This window comes from Pleurodeles waltl, chromosome 3_1 (assembly GCF_031143425.1).
Source record: "Pleurodeles waltl isolate 20211129_DDA chromosome 3_1, aPleWal1.hap1.20221129, whole genome shotgun sequence".
Taxonomy (NCBI): Eukaryota; Metazoa; Chordata; class Amphibia; order Caudata; family Salamandridae; genus Pleurodeles; species Pleurodeles waltl.
The window spans coordinates 1,878,849,357-1,878,871,643 of NC_090440.1; the positions used below are offsets into that span (position 1 = coordinate 1,878,849,357).

Sequence of the window (22,287 nt, forward strand, 5' to 3'; positions counted from 1 at the left end):
ATGCTATGATGCGGTGAGTGATGTCCGTGTGACAGGTTTTTTCTACTTTAAAATAAAATAAGACTGAAAGGGAAAGGAAAGAAGTATGTGCCAGAGGAAAAAAGGGATGGAGAAGAGAAGGAGGGAGACTGTCTGAATGGTGTGCTGTGTAAGGGAACTCATGGAACTGGGTAGCTCTGGGCACGAAATGGACACTGTTAAAAGAACATTAAAAGTAAACAAGGTTTGAGGAGGAACTGCGCTCTGTACTCTTCCAGCTTTCTTTCACTCAAAAATGGTGCCTGTTGCCTCGGATATCACTGGAGTTTTGTTTCGGTGACATGACCTACAGCCCCTTCAAACACTGCACCTTTTACTGGGAAATCCCGCCGCACCTAATGACTCCTGCATTCTCAGGGGAACGTGGCTGCTCTGTGAGATCCCTGGCAATTACTGCGTTATGAATTAAAGCACTGGGCAGAGCTTATTTAGAAACCACTTGGCGCATTATGGTGTGCCCGAGTGACATGCGTGCACAGCCTGCATTACTTTTTAAGTGGTGCTAGCAATGCCTGCTAATGCCTGGGCACGCCATACACAATAATACAAGACTTCTGCCTGGGAAGGAAGTTTATCATTATGAATGGGTTAGGACGAGCTAGTGCTGTAACTCTCTGCATGTGTGACATACATCTTAAGAGATGACATGGATAGGGAATCATTGACAATATAATGTACTCTTAACTCCCCGAGAAGACAGGCATGGGCCCGGGGGCTTGTACATATGTCACTCCAGCCAGAGAAAGCGACAAATAACGAGGGGGTGAAAGGGAGAGGTATAAGTGAAGAAAAGTAAATAAAATATAAGAAAAATGGGTTAAACCGAAGGAGGGGAAGTTGTGAAGAAAAGTTGAGTGGCTTAAAGAGAAGGGGGAGTGTTAAATGTAAACTATGAATAGAGGTGGGGAGAGGGTTGTGCCTTCTGGTGAGTGCTCCATTCCAAAATAAAAAAAAGCACTTCTGCAGGTGCGTTGATACTGGGCACCAGAAGTAGTACTTGTCCAGGCTCCACAGCAGGACAACAAGGGCGAGGAGGACGAACTGATCAGCAGAGTGATGTGGAAACCTTTGTTGGAGCCAACCAATGGTAAGTAAAGTGAGGAGGGAGCCACATGGGAGACAGACAATGGAAGGAAAAGTGACGTAGGAGCCACGTGGGAGGCAGCCAACGGTAAGTACAGGTAAGTAAGGGGTGGGTTCTAAGCCCCTCTTAAGATTTTTTATATTTATTATTAACAAAAGGCTTCACAAACACAGGGTGCAAACGTGTGCTGTGCAGACTAAACCTAAGAAGGAAAGCAAGAAACCGAAATAATCAAAGGCAGAATGGTAACAGAAATGGGGAAAGGGACTGCAGAAAAAGGACAGTGTAGCGGTTATTATAAGGAGAGAGAAAACTATTTAGAAAAAAGTGATAAGAGTACTACAGAGGAAAATGAAAACAGCAGTTTTGCAGTAAGTATGACTATAGAACGCAACACTGCAACCCTACATAAATCCTCAAACATGGAAGAATAGGCCATTCTTCAATTGGTGCATAGTGCGTTTTATAATAAATAAAACAGAATCACTCTTAAAGTGATTTTGAGAGCTGTCTAAATTGCCTGTAAGAAGAAAAGAGGACAGCCAAAGCAAGAAGAGCCTTAAAGGACACAAGGCACTGGCGGTCCATGGGCTTGGAAGCATGTACAAATTGTGGCTTACAAAACACAGTAAGGAAAAGACTCTATTGGTGGTTGACGTCACCACATTGATTATTTATGATCTGAAAAATAACAGTCATCGCTTATGGCAATTTTCAACACCAAGAACTTTCATTGCAGTCTCCATCTATCAGCACTGCAATGCACTGGGATGAGGAAGCAATCCACTTTCCGCTCATGCTACTCTGGTATGTCTTTGGTAACACCTATCCTGGTCATGAATGTGCACAACAATTGCTCCATCGAAAGTCTTACCAGTATGACGTGGTAGCCCATTGCCCGCAGGTGCCTCATCTTCATTGCCAACTTGCCTCTGGGGTGTTCTGTGTCTAGACAGAAAGATGATGGTGGGGCACAAATAACAGCTACTCTGTATAGGAGAGTACAAAAACATTTGTAAAAGGGAGTGATGACTCAATGTCTGTCTGTAGATTGAGGGCTATACAAGATTAGAAAACAGTTTCTGAATATTCAAAATACATAGCAATGCTGGGTTCCAGAAAATATTTGTAAACGTGCGCCTACAGATTTATGCCTTTGCCTGGATGAAGGTTTGCGACTATCAGGAATTCACAAACCTATCAAAGCTATCTCATGGCTAAGGTTTTCGGGAATGCTCCAAGAAATGTTGTCAGAATTCCTATTTAAGTCTATGTGAAGTGTCTTTTTTGTGCTCTTTTGTACAGTATGTACAGTGGTTCAAAAAGGCAATGATGTTTGTGCAGTAGACTCTGGAAAAATCATTTTTGAAAAAACCCTCTCCTTACACCACACATTTTGGGAGTGGCACTTCTCATTCCCACCTCAGAGGATTTGCTCGTACCTTTGACAAGAGTAAACCTACATACTGTTTCATGGTGGAAATGAGACGTCAAAATGTTTGTGAATACCCATAGACTTTCGAGTTTGAGCATGTTCCTAAATGTCCAAGGGCATCCCCACCCTAGAATGCTCACTTCCCACCAAAGAGGTAGGATTGACCAGTGTCGTTTTATGACATTGCACCTCATATTACACAATCACTGGAAAATATTTCACATGAGTTAATCGATTGACGAGCTCAGGCGGTCCATCTGTGAACTACTTGTACTTGTAATTCAAGTCATTTGCATTAAAGGTGCCTAAAGTGTTTTGCAAAATGTATAGAAAGTTTGCAACACATTTACATGTTGTGATTTCCGTTAAATCACACAATAACTAACTACATTTAGTCTAGTTTTAACTTGCCCAGCCAAGTCATGACCTTACTCCAATATTCACCTGGTTTCAAGCAAGGATAACACACCAGTTAGAAAACTCCATTAGGAAACTTTTACCTCGATCTTAAAACGTCCGTGAACAGCAGTCGGACAATGTGCATTCTTTATTTTATTGCAGTAATTCCACTGCCCACCAGTGGATCACAATTGTGGACAGGCTATGATTTTGAAACATATGCTCCTTAAAGTTAATAATGACTATTTCCTTAGCCTGGTGACAAGGACAAGAGATTTCATCTTATAAAAATTTAGTCTAGTACTATTAAGATCCTTGATGTCACATGTATAATTATGCAAATCAAACATCAACAGCTGGACCTCACTGTCAAGCAGATTCACGCAGGACGTTTTCACCTGGTGTTGAGACAAACGAGACCAATCATTTACAATGGGACAGAGATGGAACTAAAGGATACTTTTCTCAACGCAGGACACACAAACTTTTTTCCCAAGCATTTATTCTCCAATGAATCAATCTATTGTCTAACTCTTTTGAATGATGCTTGTAGAAATAAGCAACCACAAATTTAAAAGTCTGCTCTTTGATAAATGGACATTTGTGTCAAATATGAACAACTAGCTTATAAAACGTATGCTACTTAATGGATGAAGAGGAGGAGCGATAGGGATAGGGTGTCCAATGGCTGACACACGCACTCCCTTCCCTGGTGCAGGTCACATCAGTGGCCGACGCCAGGGAGGGGTTTTAAAAATCCTCAGTTGCTTTGCACCAGATGAGTTTAAAAAAATGTTTTACTCTCTCTGGAGATGCAGAACAGCTTCTGCGTCTCCCCTCACTCCCCTCAATCCCCCTCCCTCCCATCGGTGATGTCAGCGTGCCACAAGGCGCATTGACATCACAGTTTCCCCACAGGAGCAGCGCAGTGCACAAGGTGTCCGTTCCCTTCTCCGGTGGGGATAAAAATGCTAAAACTGCCTTTTCAGATGGCAGGGAGGCATCAACGGAAAGGGGAGAGTCTCCCCTTTCCATCGATGCCTTCCTGGCACTATTTCCTGGCAATGGATCGCAGCGCGTCTGTGATTCATGGCCAGGAAACGTCCCTAGGCACCAGGGATATTGGTTGGGGGAGTTGTACCCCGTGTAAGTGAGCCAGCCCCTACCCATGGGGCATTATTTATAATTAAAACATTTTTAAAAAAGACTTGTTTTCCCCAGGGGTGTGGCCGCGCCTCCCCAGAGAGTAAAATGTGATTTAAAAAAATAAATAAATGTTCAAAATAGCGGGGTTAGCCCTCCTGACACGGCCAGACCCTCTAGGGGGACATTATTTAATAATAATTTTAAAAAAAAGGTTTTCCATGGACTTCCTTATGGCCTGATTGACACCTATATCCACAGTCAGAACGTGGAAGGAGTTCTGTTCGATTAACGTGAATTATAGTCCCCACACTGCACATACTAGTGGACAGAACATATGCCACATTGTCAAGGAGTACCCTGAGTGGCAAAATGTTAAAGCCATGACTGAATTTTGAAGTGCTAGTTAGGGAACTTATGTATGCTACTCAAGGAACACCATGATTGCCAAGGAGAACCAGAGTAAGTGTAATAAGACAAACAAATGTCCTGTGGGACATATTCCCCAACATTTCTATTTGTTTGAAAGTGTGCAAACTCAATTTGTAGCTTCACTTTCAAAGCAAGAGTAGAAGTGTTGCTGAATGAGTCCCACAGGATATTTGACTTTTTACTTTAGAGACCTTAGGATGTATTCACCATCATGTCTGCGTTAGTTTCAATGGTTGATACGCTCACTCAGTTTGAGGAATAGCCCTCCCAAGGCATATTCAGACACCCCCAACTTGCATCCACCACCTGGAAGGAGCTGGATTAAGCACAGTAAATGCGCTGATGGCACATGAAAGACATGTTTTCTTGAGCTTCTAGTAGCTAATGGCAGAAAGCATTAGTATAGGTTCACTTGGCAATTATACAGGATTAGTCAGAACTTTGATGAGGACAGAGACCTGAACGGATAAGAAAAGCTTATGGTAGGGGTGCTTTCATAGGGATATTGCACAGGTAGAAGGCAGATAGTAAAGGTAGTAGAGATGCACATCATCTACACCTATGGATTCATAATCCACTGGTGCCACCCTGGCACTGAAGGATAATGACACGTATGGGTCAGTGTTTGACCTGCTTGCCATGTTCATCCTCCATCAGAACTTAGTAGATGTTCAATTTGCTTTATAAGTGCATTACAGTCACAGCACTGCACATAATGGTGGCTGGGACATATGCTACGTTCTCATGGACTACCTTGTGTGCCAAACACTACCCTTCTTCATAGTTTATCACCTTCTCTTTAGGGAACTTTGTAAAAATTCCCCAGCATGTCTGCCTTAGTTTCAAAGGTGAATATGCTCGCTCAGTTAGAAGAATAGGCCTTCCAAGACATACTCAGAAACACCCCCAACTTGTATCCACAAACAGGAAGGAGTTGGATTTAGTACACGGAGTGGCCAAAGGCGCATGAAAGACATATGTGTCTTCCAGAGCCTCATATGGCTGTCATGAGTCATTAGTAAAGGATCCTTACGCACGCCTTCAGTAATGTTCAGGAAGAAGGAGGCGGTCACTTGACAGGTGGTAAAATGTAGTCAACTATATTCTGTCCTGTGGCGCATGAATGTGATAGACCCTTGTCTGGCAGCGGTAAGTTGATGTGAGTGCAGTGATTGGTTGGATTGGGCCCGTGGCGGCGGTACAAACGTGTTGTGTGTTGTGCGTGAATGGCATGTGAATAGACCATAAAGCGGTTGGGGCCTTGAAGTGGCTTTATGGCCCACCTTCCGAAGGCTTGGTTTCCATATTCAGATACTTTGATAAGTATTCATGCTTTGAAACCATAATTTCTGGAGGTACTAAAACCAACTAATGCGTTTGGGTGGATTAACTTTAACATACTGGTACCAGGGGAGTCGAAGGTTGCAGGACTTGCATGGCTCTCACCAGTTGTTCTTCACCCAGAATCCCCTTGAAATCACAAACTTTGCTTAAAAATAACACATTTGCCTTGCATTTCAGTGAGGGGAAGTTCTGGAATCTGCAGGCAGCCGCAAATGTTCTTAAGTCTCCAGAGAAAAACGCTGCCTCATTGTGTAGGGTGGCAAGTGACCACGACAGGGAAGTGCCCAAAATGTATTGCGGAGACATCAACATTACCTACCTCAAAACAGCCTGGTTTTGTAAGACAGTCACCTGTGTAATTGGTCCTAGGCTCAACCATATAGGGAAACCTACCAAACCCAGACATTTCCAAAAACTAGACTCCCGGGGCAGTCCACAGAAGTGTGGCATGTTTGGAGTCCACAGTGTTTTCTTACCCAGAATACCCTGCAAAGGTGAGACGTTGATTAAAAACACTATTTTTTCTTACTCTCATGTCATGTAAACTACAGGAATGTGCAGGGATCCACAAAATTCCTACCTTCTGTGTTTCCCCACTTGTCCTGATAAAAACACAACTCCATCTGTGTGCCTGTGCCTAGTGCCAGCGTCAGGAATGGATCACTCCAGGGTCAACAGTAGCCCTCATGTAAGGACTACCATTGACCCTTGTGCGATACATTCCTGTCACGGGCACTAGGCCCAGGCATACCAGTGAGGTAGCGTTTTTATTGGAGAATTCTAGGAGGTAAGATGTTCGTGGATCAATGCATATTTCGGTAGTTTACTTCCCGTAAATACAAGGAAAAATATTGTCTTTATTCAACAATTCACCTTTGCTGGGTATTCTGGGTAAATAAACATTGGGAAATTCACACAAGCCACACCTCCTTGACTCTCCTGGGTGTCTATTTTTGAGAAATGTGTGTGTGTTTGGAAGGTTTCCCGAAATGGTTCCAGATCCCAGGACAAATTAGTACACTCACTTCAGTTATTATTGCCACAATACATTTTGGTCATTTCCTGATGCGGGCACTAGGCCTACCCACACAATTGAGGTACCATTTTTTATCAGGTGACTTGGGGGAATGCTGGGTGGAAGGACGTTTGCGGCTCCCCTCAGATTCCAGAACTCTGCAGCACCGAAATGTGAGGGAAAAAGGGTTTTGTAGCCCGATTTTGAGGTTTGCAAAGGATTCTGGGGGACAGAACCCAGTGAAAACCCCACAAGTCACCTCATCCTGGATTCCCCTAGATGTCTACTTTCCAAAGATTTACAGGTTTGCTAGGTTGCTCTAAGTGCCAGCTGAGCTAGTGGACAAAATCCACAGCTAGGCAGTTCGCAAAAAACACATCCATTTTCATTGGAAAAAAGTGATGTTTCTACGTCGTATTTTGGGGCATTTCCTGTTGCGGGCACTAGGCCTACCCACAGGTGAGGTAGCATTTTTAACAGGAGACTTGGGGGAATGCTGGGTGTAAGGAAGTTTGTGGCTCTCCTCCGATTCCAGAACTTTGCAGCACCAAAATGTGAGGAAGAAGTATTTTAGCCACATTTTCAGGTTTGCAAAGAATTCTGGGAGACAGAACCAAGTGAGAGCCCCACAAGTCACCCCATCCTGGATTCCCCTAGATGTCTAATTTTAAAAAATGGACAGATTTGCTAAATTTCCCTAGGTGCTGACTGAGCTAGAGGCCACAATTCACAGCTAGGCACTTTGCAAAAAACACATCCATTTTCGTTGGAAAAATGTGATGAGTCCACGTTGTGTTTTGGGGCATTTCCAGTCACGAGCACTAGGCCTACCCAGTGAGAGCCCCACAAGTCACCACCCAATCCTAGATTCCCCTAGATGTCTAATTTAAAAAAATGTACTGGCTTGGTAGGCACTTTGCAAAAAACATGATGGTTTTCAATGGAAAAATGTGATGTGTCCATGTTGTGTTTTGGGGCGTTTCCTGTCGCTATCACTAGGCCTATCCACATAAATGAGGTATTATTTTTATTGGGAGACTTGTGGGAACACATAATAGAAGAACTAGTGTAATTGACAATTGTCTTTCTCTACATTTTTGCCTTCCAAATGTAAGACATTCTTTAGGAAATAAGTCATTTTGAGAAATGCCCTGTAATTCACGTGCTAGTATAAGGACCCCCAAATTCAGAGATGTGCAAATAGCCACTGCTCCTAAGCTCTTTATCTTGTGCCCATTTCGGAAATACAGAGGTTTCTTATTTTTCACACTTTATATTTTACTAAATAAATTGCTGTATACCTGGTATACAATAAAAACCCATTGCAAGGTGCAGGTCATTTTTTGGCTCTGGGTTCCTTGGGTTCTTTATGAACCTACAAAGTCTATACATACCCGCAACCAGAAGAGTCCAGCAGACGTAACAGTATATTGCCTTAAAAAAATCTACCATAGTTGAAAAAAGTTACAGAAGAAAACGTAGGCAGAAATTATTATTTTTTTTTAAAGCTCAATTTCACTTTTTTTTACATTTCAACTGTTACTTTTTGTAGGAACATCTTGAAGAACCTACACAAATGACCCCTTGCTAAATTGAGAATTTTGGCTACTTTTCAGAAATGTTTCTGTGATCCACCATTGGTTTCACACCCATTTCTATCACTAACTGGAAGGAGGCTGAAATCATACAAAAAAAAATAGTAAAAATGGGGTATGTCACAGGTAAAATGCCAAAGCTGAGTTGAAAAATGTGGCTTTCTGATTCAAGCCAAATAAGGACTCAGCACTTTGGGGGGGGGGAAGAGGGATAAATGCCCCAGCAGCTAAGGGCCTAAGGCAGCATAAATTAAGGGAAAAGCTGCTCAGAAGATCCATCAAATAACAATCTACGTGGAAAGGAGGCTTATCATGTACAATTGCACTGAGTAATTGGATTTAACAGATCTGTACTTTTACCGAAAAAAGTAATGGTGCCAGTTTTTACAAATGTTGCCAACATTAGAACTATAAAATTACCCATCCTGTACACTTGAAACTTCACCGCAGTTACTGTGGAGACTGGACAAATGATGACAAGGGCACTTCTAAAACTTTTTTTATTTGACTTGCAAAGAATATAATGTGAGTTTGCAGTGAATGCACCTAGTGACCGCTACATTTGACACTGTAGATGAATGTTTGTTCTTGGCGCTCTAATATGGAAACTATTAAGTTTCTCCGTCTCCAATTCACGTTCTCTTTCTCATACTAATCTGCAGTCCATTTAACGCTCATTCACCAATCAAACTATTCATTTGGCTTATAGTGTCACGCAAACACTCTACATTTATGCACTCACTAACTTTTCTGTCACTTTTATTTCTCCAATTTTATCATTGTCTTTCTTACAGTGCTAGGACAAAAACACTGCTTACTAGACCAGGGAGTTGGTCAGTACATGCAAGTCTCAATGCGAAACTGAGTCTTGGAATCAACATGTGGTTATGAACATCCGAGTCTCGAGCGCCAAGTCTTCGCTCTCTGATTTTCCGAAGATTGCCTATTTTGGTCAATACATGTGCTGTACTTTCTTTTTAAGAACTGGATTGTCTTTTACTGGTCCCGATAGAATTAGGGCGTTCCAAGCATATCAAAGCCAACCTGCAAGCTGTACACGCACTGACACCGATGCTAAGGAACGGGGTAGAGTAATGTCTGCATTCCTATTTTACTGTCCCAAAAATATAATCCACCGAAAAGAGTATCATATGTGCCAAACATGTTGAGGTTACAGACATGACGTGTTTTCTGGCGCACAATGGACTGAGATCAGGTCTTAGCCGTTCAAAATGCAAATAGTAGAATCATAATTAGTGCTAAAGTTATTTTTTCTACGACGTTTCTTTTTTGGTTGTGTTAAATTCAAGGATGCCACTAGATATTTTTGTGGCGGGAAGTAAATGCAGAGGAGGAGAGCTTTGATGGAGTTTACAGGCCTTTTATCCAGTCTGCAGCTTGTATCAACACCCTATCATTTTCAAAACCTCACTCTCGATGTCCTTGGGCCAGTCGGATTGGGACCAAAAATAGGCCCGGACACGGCCCAACAAAACATAAGTGGCTCAAACCTGTGGATCACGACCTTTGGAGACGCATTTCTTGGTTACCATCTGGGGGCTAATTTGTGGTAAATAAAGCCTATTACAGCCAGTGGGCCCAGTAGCATTGGATCGGAATGAAAACCTCTTTAAAGCATTGCATCTCACCCACTGGTCTACAGATACTCATCTCTAGGTCCGTGAATCTCCCTTCATCCTTGCTCACTCTCTGATCCTGGAGCCCTGTCTTTTTTCTTAAGCCATTAAAGCCCTGTTCTTTAATTGGGATCTCCTCTGTGAAGTCAACTACAGGTCCCCAAAGGGGCATGTTCACCCTTAGGGTGAGCAGGACACTCTGGTCCTTAAGAACTAAGACTAGAAGCTCCCACTCATTACCAGTTGGTCCTAGAATTACCCACTCATCCTCAGCACCCTTCAACTCACTTCCACTTTCTGGTACTCAGCAGGCCGTCTCAGACTCTCATCCTTGAGCATCCTGCTCACAGAAATAAACCAAGAGGCTTCTGCTCGCTTTTAGGTGCCCTTGCAATCTTGCTCACTCCCTGGTATCTTGGAATCCTGCTCACTCTAAGGTTCACTCGGATCAATGTTCACCCTTAGACCCTGTATATATCTTGCTCACTCTTACCTGGAAGCTCCTGCTTATCCTCATGTCAGTGAAAACTATGTTCAACATAAAATTTCCTGAAGCTTCTGTTTAATCTTAGCATTCCCTGCTCTACACATAAAAAAAAAAACGCTGAGGTTACCTAGTATCACTAAATCTTCAAACCTCCTGCTAACCCTTAAGCCGTGCAGGCTTCCTCTTATTCTTAGATTCCCAGGAAATGCCTTGCTCAATTTAGGTCCTCAAGGCTCCAGTTTATGCTCGGGCTTCCTAGGCTTTGTCCTCAATCTAAGTTCCCAGAGGCTCCTAATAACCCTTAGTTTCAAAGGCTCCTGATTAACCTCAAGTTCTGTAACACCCCTCACTCTAAGGTTTCTGTAGCTCCTTTTTGTCTGCAGCCCCTGAGGCTCCTGCTCAACCTGAAGGCCATTAAAGCTTCTCCCCGCTTTCCTGTCTCTGAGCTTCCTGGTCCCCCTGCAGATCATTGAACACTATTTGAAGACTCTACTGATCTCCAAGTTTACCTTTATTCAGTGCCCAATTGTTGAATGAAAAGTGACCCCCATTAAATAAGAATACCTTCTGCTCATCTCCAAGTGAAAGTGCTGCAGGACCTCAGGCCAGTCTGTCAACTTCGAAGGGGAAATTAGATCAGCTAGCTTCTGTCATCTGCCCCTTCTACTTGGCTGCCTGTAGTGAGAAGCTTCCCAAGACTCCTGTAGAAGTCAATTGAGCCACTGAAAGTGGCTGTAAAAAAAACTTGGTTATTGATTGAGGGGGGTGGAAGCCCCACTCAGGCAACAACCACTATCCTTATCAGGGTGAACCACAAAAGTCACTAGATGAACCTGCACTTAGCATTCTGGTAGAGTGGCACAAAAGCAGTCAGGCTTAACTTAGAGGCAATGTGTAAATTATTCATGCAGCAGACAAACAGTGATAAAGTAAAAACACAACACACGAAAAATCCCAATCCAATCTAGAAAAATAGAGTACATTTTAATAAATACAATGACAACAACATGAATTGAATCCAATCAGTAGAACCATAGGTATGAATTTTTAAAGTTTTTAGTCAAATCTAGCACCTAAATGATAAAAGCACCAATCGCAGGTATCTGGTCACGCAAGACTGGGGAATTGTCAAAAGTTAAGGCTGACTGCGATGGAGTGCAGGTAGGATACAAGGGGGGATTGGACGCAGACTCTACTTACCTTCAGAATTTGAAGCAATTTCAAGAAAAAGTTCAGGAGAAGGTAATCTCAGCAGGGCAATGAAGCAAGCTGTAGCTGAGAGAAGGTTCTCAACGACAGGGAGCCTCTAGACGAAGTCTTGGTGAAGCAGTCAATGTTGCTGGGAAAAGCTGGATTTTCAAGCCAAAGAGGTTGTTGTTGTTGTTGTTGATGGGACTGACTTTGAATGGAATTGACTTTGTTGATGGGGTGCTGGTCATCATCAATCTTGTGAAGATTTCTATCTTAGGGCTTAGAAGTTTTTCAGTAGCTCAGATTCACTCAGCGGTTATGGCTGCACGCTGTAGTTGAAGAGGGCTCTGGGAGGTCCAGCTGAAGAGGATTTACTGCTGCGGAGACTAATGTAGCAGGAGCAAAGTTAATCAAACAGGTGATGCACCTTTGACGGATCAGCTAACAGGCAGGTTCTGATCTCCTGTCTGTTCCAAGAGTAGTTAGTGTTGGAAAATGTTTTAAGTCCAAAAGTATGGATTCTGGTAGGAGAAGGCCACTCCAGCATCACCCCAACGGTTTAGGACCCGGGGCACCACTTGGTTGGGTTAGGACTCACTCAAGCAGGAGCCAGCAGCACTGCTCAAGGCCTTAGGAACTTATTATATCCCTGTAGCTCACAGAAGAGGCCAGCCAACTAGCTTTTGGAGTCACTCTGTTGGTGCTGGGTGTCAGGAGCAGGCCCAGTTCTCCTTCTACAGACAGTCCTTTCATCAACAGGGCAGTGCTTCTTTTGAATCTTCCACCGGTCCAGGAGGAATGGTTCTGGGAGTTATATATATGGAAAATGTCACTTACCCAGTGTACATCTGTTCGTGGCATTAGTCGCTGCAGATTCACATGCTGTGCACATCCCGCCATCTGGTGTTGGGCTCGGAGTGTTACAAGTTGTTTTTCTTCTAAGAAGTCTGTCCGAGTCACGAGACCGAGGGACTCCTCCCATTTTGACTCCATTGCGCATGGGCGTCGACTCCATCTTAGATTGTTTTCCCCGCAGAGGGTGAGGTAGGAGTTGTGTATGCTAGTAATAGTGCCCATGCAATGGAGTGAATGCGTATGTACATAATGAAGTTTCAAGTAATATATTTACAAATGCACAAATGTTTAAGATCTACTTCTAAACGGCTACAGGCTCCCGGGGAGGCGGGTGGGCGCATGTGAATCTGCAGCGACTAATGCCACGAACAGATGTACACTGGGTAAGTGACATTTTCCGTTCGATGGCATGTGTAGCTGCAGATACACATGCTGTGCATAGACTAGTAAGCAGTTATCTCCCCAAAAGCGGTGGTTCAGCCTGTAGGAGTTGAAGTAGTTTGAAATAATGTTCTTAGTACAGATTGACCTACTATTGCTTGTTGTGCAGTTAACACATCTACACAGTAGTGCTTGGTAAATGTATGAGGCGTAGACCATGTTGCTGCCTTACATATTTTGTTCATTGGAATATTTCCTAGAAAGGCCATGGTAGCACCATTCTTTCTGGTTGAGTGTGCCTTTGGTGTAATAGGCAGTTCTGTTTTAGCTTTAAGATAGCAGGTTTGAATGCACTTAACTATCCATCTAGCAATGCCTTGTTTTGAAATTGGATTTCCTGTATGAGGTTTTTGAAAGGCGATAAATAGTTGTTTTGTCTTTCAAATTAGTTTTGTTCTGTCAATGTAGTACATTAGTGCTCTTTTGATGTCTAATGTATGTAGTGCTCTTTCAGCTACAGAATCTGGCTGTGGGAAGAACACTGGTAATTCTACCGTTTGATTCAAGTGGAACGGTGAGATTACTTTTGGTAAAAATGTAGGATTGGTCCGTAGAACAACTTTATTCTTGTGTATTTGAATAAATGGTTCTTGAATGGTAAATGCTTGAATTTCACTCACTCTTCTTAGAGATGTGATGGCAATTAAAAATGCTACTTTCCACGTTAAGTATTGCATTTCACAAGAGTGCATGGGCTCAAAAGGTGGACCCATGAGTCGTGTTAAGACAATGTTGAGGTTCCATGAAGGAACTGGTGGTGTTCTTGGTGGTATAATTCTCTTTACGCCTTCCATAAACGCTTTTATGACTGGTATCCTAAACAATGAAGTTGAGTGCGTAATTTGCAGGTAAGCTGAAATTGCCGTAAGATGTATTTTAATGGAAGAGAAAGCTAGTTTAGATTTTTGCAAATGTAGTAAGTATCCTACTATCTCTTTTGCAGATGCGTGTAAAGGTTGAATTTGATTATTATGGCAGTAATAAACAAATCTTTTCCACTTATTTGCATAGCAGTGTCTAGTGGTAGGTTTTCTAGCTTGTTTTATGACCTCCATACATTCCTGTGTGAGGTCTAAGTGCCCGAATTCTAGGATTTCAGGAGCCAAATTGCTAGATTCAGCGATGCTGGATTTGGATGTCTGATCTGTTGTTTGTGTTGTGTTGTGTTAACAGATCTGGTCTGTTTGGCAGTTTGACATGAGGTACTACTGATAGGTCTAGTAGTGTTGTGTACCAAGGTTGCCTTGCCCATGTTGGTGCTATTAGTATGACTGAGTTTGTTTTGACTCAACTTGTTTACTAGATATGGAAGAAGTGGGAGAGGGGGAAAAGCGTACGCAAATATCCCTGACCAGTTCATCCATAGTGCATTGCCCTGAGACTGATGTTGTGGGTACCTGGATGCGAAGTTTTGGCATTTTGAGTTTTCTTTTGTTGCAAATAGATCTATTTGTGGCGTTCCCCACATTCTGAAGTAAGTGTTCAGTATTTGGGGGTGAATTTCCCATTTGTGGATCTGTTGGTGATCCCGAGAGAGATTGTCTGCTAACTGATTCTGAATCCTTGGAATAAATTGTGCTATTAGGCGAATGCGGTTGTGAATCGCCCAATGCCATATTTTGTGTGTTAGGAGACACAACTGTGTCGAGTGTGTTCCTCCCTGTTTGTTTAGGTAATACATTGTTGTCATGTTGTCTGTTTTGACAAGAGTGTATTTGAGGGTTATTATGGGTTGAAATGCTTTGAGCGCTACAAACACAGCTAACAGTTCTAAGTGGTTTATATGAAACTGTCTTTGCTGAATGTCCCAATGTCCTTGGATGCTGTGCTGATTGAGGTGTGCTCCCCACCCTGTCATGGATGCATCTGTCGTTATTACGTATTGTGGCAATGGGTCTTGAAAAGGCCGCCCTTGGTTTAAATTTATACTGTTCCACCATTGAAGCGAGATGTATGTTTGGCGGTCTATCAACACCAGATCTAGAAGTTGACCCTGTGCCTGTGACCACTGTGATGATAGGCACTGTTGTAAGGGCCGCATGTGCACCCTTGCGTTTGGGACAATGGCTATGCATGAGGACATCATGCCTAGGAGTTTCATTACTAATTTAACCTGTATCTTTTGGTTTGGATACATGGCTTGTATTACATTGTGGAATGTTTGGACTCTTTGTGGACTTGGAGTGGCAATTCCTTTTACTGTGTTGATTGTTGCTCCTAGACACGGCAGAAGGTGTGACTTTGAGTAATTGAGTGAGAAACCTAGTTTGTGTAGGGTTTCTATGACATAATTTGTGTGTTGTGAACACTGTATTTGCGTGTTGGTTTTGATTAACCAATCGTCTAGGTACGGGAACACATGTATTTGCTGCCTTCTGATATGTGCAGCTACTACTGCTAGACATTTTGTAAAAACTCTTGGCGCAGTCGTTATTCCGAATGGCAACACTTTGAATTGGTAATGTATCCCTTGGAATACAAACCTTAGATACTTTCTGTGAGAAGGATGTATTGGTACATGGAAATATGCATCCTTTAGATCTAGTGTTGCCATGTAGTCTTGTTGTTTGAGCAGTGGGATTACTTCTTGTAATGTAACCATGTGAAAGTGGTCTGATTTGATGTATGTATTTAATATTCTGAGATCTAGTATAGGTCTTAGAGTTTTGTCTTTTTTGGGTATCAGAAAGTACAGTGAGTAAACTCCTGTGTTTAGTTCTTGTTTTGGTACTAATTCTATTGCCTCTTTTTGGAGCAATGCTTGAACTTCTAATCCTAGAAGATTTATATGTTGTTTTGACATACTGTGTGTTTTCGGTGGGACTGTTGGAGGGAATTCGAGAAATTCTATGCAATAACCATGCTGGATAATTGCTAGTACCCAAGTATCTGTTGTTATCTCCTCCCAATGTTTGTAAAATTGGCTTAGTCTTCCCCCCACAGGTGTTATGTGATGGGGATGTGTGACTTGTAAGTCACTGCTTATTTTGAGGACTTTTGGGGCTTTGGAATTTTCCCCCTCTATATTGCCCCCGAAAACCTCCCCGCTGATATTGGCTTTGGTAAGTGGGCCTTGTTTGTGATGTTGTGGTTTCTGTAGGTTGTCCTCGAAACCCTCCCCTAAAAGGTGTTTTGCGAAATGTGCCTCTGCTCTGCGGGGAGTAGAGTGCGCCCATGGCTTTTGCTGTATCAGTGTCTTTCTTGAGTTTATCAATAGCAGTGTCGACTTCCGGCCCAAACAACTGCTGTTCATTAAATGGCATATTTAGCACGGCTTGTTGAATTTCCGGCTTGAAACCGGACGTGCGCAGCCATGCGTGCCTTCTTATTGTTATTGCAGTATTTACTGTCCTTGCAGCCGTATCTGCTGCATCCATTGAAGACCGTATCTAATTATTAGAGATACTTTGTCCTTCTTCCACAAATTGTTGTGCTCTTTTTTGGAACTCCTTGGGTAAGTGTTCTATCAAATGTTGCATCTCATCCCAGTGAGCTCTATCATATCTTGCCAAAAGTGCTTGTGAATTGGCAATGCGACATTGGTTTGCTGCTTGTGCTGCAACCCTTTTGCCTGCAGCATCAAATTTGCGACTCTCTTTGTCTGGAGGTGGTGCGTCCCCCGAGGTATGAGAGTTCGCTCTCTTACGAGCTGCCTCGACAACTACTGAGTCCGGGGTTAACTGGGTTGTAATATAAACAGGATCTGTTGGCAGTGGCTTGTACTTTTTCTCCACCCTTGGAGTTATGGCTCGGCCTTTAACAGGATCCTGAAAGATTTGTTTTGAATGTTTTAACATTCCTGGGAGCATAGGTAGTCTTTGGTATTGGCTATGAGTGGAGGATAGCGTGTTAAACAAAAAGTCATCCTCAATTGGTTCGGAATGCAAGGTGACGTTATGTAAAGCAGCTGCCCTTGCGATCACCTGTGTGTAAGATGTACTGTCCTCAGGAGGGGACGGCCTGGCAGGGTACGAGTCTGGGCTGTTGTCCGATACTGGAGCATTGTAAAGGTCCCATGCATCGGGATCATCTTGACTCATGGCAGTATGAGTCGGGGAGTGCATCAGTGGAGGAGTTGCTACTGGTGATGTGTGCACTGATGGTGGTGGAGACAGTGGTGGAGTTGTTTTCTTTGCCACCTTTGCCTGTGGCTCATTGTCCTTTTTTTGAAAGGCAAGTTTTCTTTTTATTTTAATTGGGGGAAGAGTGGTTATCTTCCCTGTGTCTTGATGAATGTGGAGCCTCCTTTGAGTATAGTCTGGCTCTACAGCTTGAAGTTCCTCTCCAAATCTATGTTTTTGCATTTGGGAGGACAATCCTTGTTCCTCTGTATAGGAACCTGTTTTCGGCTCCGAGGCTGGTTGTTTCGGAACCGAAACTTTTTCGGACGTCTTTTTAGGCTCCGAAGAAACCTTTGTAATTTTCGGCGTGGTGGTTTCTCGGTGCCGAATTTGTTCGGTGCCGCTGTCACGGTGCCGAAATTTCTCTGAGCCGATGTCTCGGGTCCGAGATTGCTGTGTGGCGGTATCTCGACCGGCGTCGGATGACTTCGACACCAGCGTGCCCTTTTTCGGTGCTTTGGCTCGGTCACCTATTTTTTGGGTTAAGCCATGGCCTGTTGGTGGTGGCGTCCCCTGGGCTTTTGTTGACTTCTCGTGAGTCTTATGTTTCGACGTCTTACTCACGGTTTTTGGTATTTCTTCGGCCTCGAACTCTTCTGAGTCCGACTCTTGGATAGAGAAAGCTTCCTCTTCCTCCTCGAAAAGCTCTTGTCCTGTCGGCGTCGACGCTATCTGCAGTCTTCTGGCTCTTCGGTCTCTTAACGTCTTTCTGGACCGAAACGCTCGACAGGCCTCACAAGTATCTTCCTTGTGCTCTGGGGACAAGCACAAGTTACAGGCCAGATGCTGATCCGTATACGGATACTTGTTATGGCATTTTGGACAGAAGTGGAATGGGGTCTGTTCCATCAGCCTTGAAGTCGCACGTGGCCGGGCCGACTAGGCCCCGACGGGGGATCGAAAAAACCCTGAAGGGCCACCGGAGCTCTTCAAAATTCAGTGTCGATCTGTAGTAACTAACCCGATACCGAACGCAAACAATAACAACGTTTTTTCCGAGATTTTAACTAACTTTCCGACCCGGAACACGGAGCGAAAAGGAACACGTCCGAACCCGATGGCAGAAAAAAAACAATCTAAGATGGAGTCGACGCCCATGCGCAATGGAGTCGAAATGGGAGGAGTCCCTCGGTCTCGTGACTCGGAAAGACTTCTTCGAAGAAAAACAACTTGTAACACTCCGAGCCCAACACCAGATGGCGGGATGTGCACAGCATGTGTATCTGCAGCTACACATGCCATCGAACATATATATATATATATATATATATATATATATATATATACACATATATATATACACACACACACAGAGAGTGAGAGTGAGAGTGAGAGTGAGAGTGAGAGTGAGAGTGAGAGAGAGTGAGAGAGAGTGTGAGAGAGTGTGAGAGAGTGTGAGAGAGTGTGAGAGAGTGTGAGAGAGTGTGAGAGAGTGTGAGAGAGTGTGAGAGAGAGTGAGAGAGTGAGAGAGTGAGAGAGTGAGAGAGTGAGAGAGTGAGTGTGAGAGTGAGAGTGAGAGTGAGAGTGAGAGTGAGTAAGTAAGTAAACCTGCACTAGCCCCAGATCTGGTTCTGGAACGTTATTCCCTTTTTCTGGTTCCAAACTGTCTGGGGAGACAAAAGGCTGATGTCAGGGACCTATGTGTGGCACTTTTAGGACTTCTCTTAAAATCCAAATTTACCATTAAGGAGAATTGGAAAATACAATTCGAGACTAACCCGCATATCTCTATCTGCTCCTAATCCAAAGTTAGCACTTATTAAATGTAATAAGGTAACTCATTGTTAGTCAATAGGGAAAAAAGGCCTCACAACGCTGCCAGGACATGTAAAATCTAAGTACACAGGTCATGCTCTTTAAATGCAATGCACCCTACCCAATAATATTTTACGGCCCACCTCAGGTGTGACACATGTATTACAAATGAAGATTAAGGCCTGAAAAACGGTTTATTTTGTCAGGACGAAATGACAGTTTAAAACTGCAATACAGGCTACACTGACAGGCCTGAAAAAGGTTTTAAAAGGATGCTGTAGTTGGTTGCACAATGAGTGCTGCAGGCACAGTAGCTGCATTTAATTTACAGGTGCTGGGTACATGCGGCACCATTTACTAGGGGTGTACATGTTAATTAAATGTACTAATCAGGCATATATCAAATGTACCATGTTTTAGGGAGAGAGCACAAGCACATTACCACTGGTTGGCAGAAAAAGTGCACTGGGTCCTAATGCCAACACAACCAGGTTCCGCTACAGAAGGCAAAAATCTGATGGAGACCCTTAAAAAAGGGCCTGGTCCAACAGTGAGTATGATGGTCTGAAGCAAAATAGACAAAAACCCACAACCTACAATTAGACAAACTGGAAAGCAAGACTGTCACCTATAAGTAAAATGGATGACCCAGGGAGAGATGGATTACATTATTGTACAAACCCACCAAAACAGTGAAGGGTATAAGTGGCTGTTGCAGATGTGTCTGTGCAGGTCACAATTTGGACTCTGGACCCACTTATCCTTTGAAGGCTATTAAAACTGTTATCATTGCACCAGATAAGGAAAATAACCATGTCATCATGTGTCAGGCCTGAGTAACTCATTCAGTCATGGGTTTTACCTTGCAATCTGGCACTTCTAGTTTGTTTTGCTCACCACAAATGCAGAACTAAAAGTGCTAAAACACATGAAATAAATAGCTGCTGACACCGGAAATGGGTAAACCAGAATGCTGTGTAGCTTTCGCCATCAAAATACAGTCATTGTTCCGTTTTGTCCAGTCTTCGCATCCTGTTGTTTGAGTGTTTCATGTAGTGTAAAGATGCTTTAGGCATGCTTTAAAGGGATTTGGGATAAAAATGTATACACATTTACAAGATGACAATAACGGAATTCCCAAAAAAAAGCACAGACAGTCACTGTGTTTCGCATGTTCATCAAAAAGTGTGAGATGGGTGGTGAGATCACCACTTCACATAATCAGCTGCTTTTAAATTGGCATAATGATATCAACCAACTGAACCTTTGTCGTGAGTGAAACCATTTGTCAACCTTTGCTTTATAACTGACAAGATTTTGGATGCTTAGATTTTTAAGGTATACTACTGATTGTTAAACAAACCAAAAAAAACTATAGCAGCTATGAAACCGAATGAAACCTAGCATGCCCTCTTGCTATATAATCACATCCTCACCAATTAGGGTCTCTTGTCAGTAATATGGTTTTCCATTAAAAAGGTACGTTGTCTCAAGAATGAGGCAGAGAAGCCTTGTTTTGCTAGTTTAAAAACGCCCTTCTATCACATTACATGTTTCGGCACAGGCACTCAGACATAAATTTTGCCCGGTATCATCACTTTGTTAAGATGAGGTTATTTTGCAAAGAATGTGGGAGAAATCCATGGACGGCTTCAGCACTAATCATTTAGTAGGTTACAGTGTGGCACTACAAGGTTTTGCAATACTGCACATCCATCATGCTGCAATAGTAAGTTCTAATTGTGCTCTTCGTTTTGCATTCACTGTAAACATTAAAATAAACACTGCAGAGAAATACAGATTACAATAAAATGAACCCCCTCCACTCCCGTTTACATGCTATGCCTTCCTATCAGTCCATTACATTAGAAGTAAGAACAGCCAGTGCGGTTGGACGGGCAGCGGAAAGAGGGGGGAATGGTAGTGTTATGAGTCAGTCACCAGTTTGAGCACAGGCCAGCAGAATGCCTTCAATGCCCCCACCAGTTTCCCTTGCAAGGGGAATGCGAACTTCACTGCTCAGAAGCAACACCTCTTGAGGAGAAGTATCCTTGTCATGCCTGAAGGCCGGGGCAGGAGGAAGCGGAGCACATACAGTAAATGTTCAGGCTGACCCATTGTCACTATGTGGCAATGGATCGCAGACAAAATTACAGTAAGTAGATCGACAATCTGAGCTACAATGGGAAGGGGATGCTGCAGCCTTTCGAGTTCAGAGGAGAAGGACAAGCCAGCCCCAATACTGATAAAAGTAGATAGAAAACAACAGCCTACATTTTATATCAGGCATTGGTCCTTGGTCACCGGACAATATCTGCCTTTCCAATCCGAACCTGCCCTGGGGCCATAACATTTATAACAGATACAGTTTAAAAACTCAGTGACTTGCGTTATGCGCTTACTTGTTACATCAAGCAGTTCCTGGATAGGTGTTTTAACTAGATAACTCTAAAGACGCAGCTCCAGTTTACAAAGAGCAGCCTCAGCCAAGCACCTATATTAACAAGCATTTGCAATGCAACAGGTCTCGCATTTGCTCGAGTTACAGCTATTAGCATTGTAAACTCATATACCGACTTTTCATGCCACACAAACTAAAAGAAAAAAAACACGTGCGATCTCGCTGAAATTGAACACCAAAAAAACAAGCGCGATTGTGCTGCTTAGAAAATAAAAAGATAAAGTAGTCCGGAAACCATGCTGAAAACATGGAGCCTCGTATGTTTTCAGTAGTAGGCCTGTGCGCTCGCGGAGGGCTAAACCTAGGAAAAGTCATGGCGTATGCATGCCTTTCACTAATGAAATCAAGCGGATTTTAAAAGGCAAGCCCACGAACCAATGAAAGTGACAGGCGTGACAAGGACGTGGTTAAAAGCCCGAAGAGATATTACAACAGGGACGGAGAACTTATGCGCTCGACCCTAAAAAGGAACATCATGTGTACAGACAGAAACACACAATTTCTCGTTTCTCCCAGTTATACATCTTTAACAAACACAAATAGGCATTCTACAATGTTCCTTTGTTAAGGTGTTGATATTATTGCCTGTTTTAATATTGTACATACTAAAATTAATTGTTCTTGAATAAACAGTAATTATTAACAGCAAAAAATAATACCTGCTACTTAGTAGAATAAAGTTGAGAGCAAGCTCTATTGTGTTTTAATCTCATAAATGCAGTGGATAACCCGTTAACGTCCAACTTTACCATTAAGGAGGTGGACTTTACTAGTCATCCTTCAAGTTAAAGAAGCTTATGCTTCTGGTGCAAGCCCCAGAACTACTTTCTATTTTAAGAAATAAAAATCGGGA

General features: G+C 42.9%; 1 protein-coding gene across 3 annotated transcripts in view; it reads right to left on the reverse strand.

Annotated features, from left to right (window-relative positions):
- Window positions 1-22,287, reverse strand: part of FASTKD2 (FAST kinase domains 2) — a 211,076-nt gene that overhangs the window by 33,886 nt on the left and 154,903 nt on the right. For all 3 annotated transcript variants that reach the window (XM_069225975.1, XM_069225974.1, XM_069225973.1), the window contains one exon: window positions 1,998-2,112. In XM_069225975.1, the coding sequence (XP_069082076.1) occupies window positions 1,998-2,112 (115 nt within the window). The remainder of the gene's footprint in view (window positions 1-1,997; window positions 2,113-22,287) is intronic.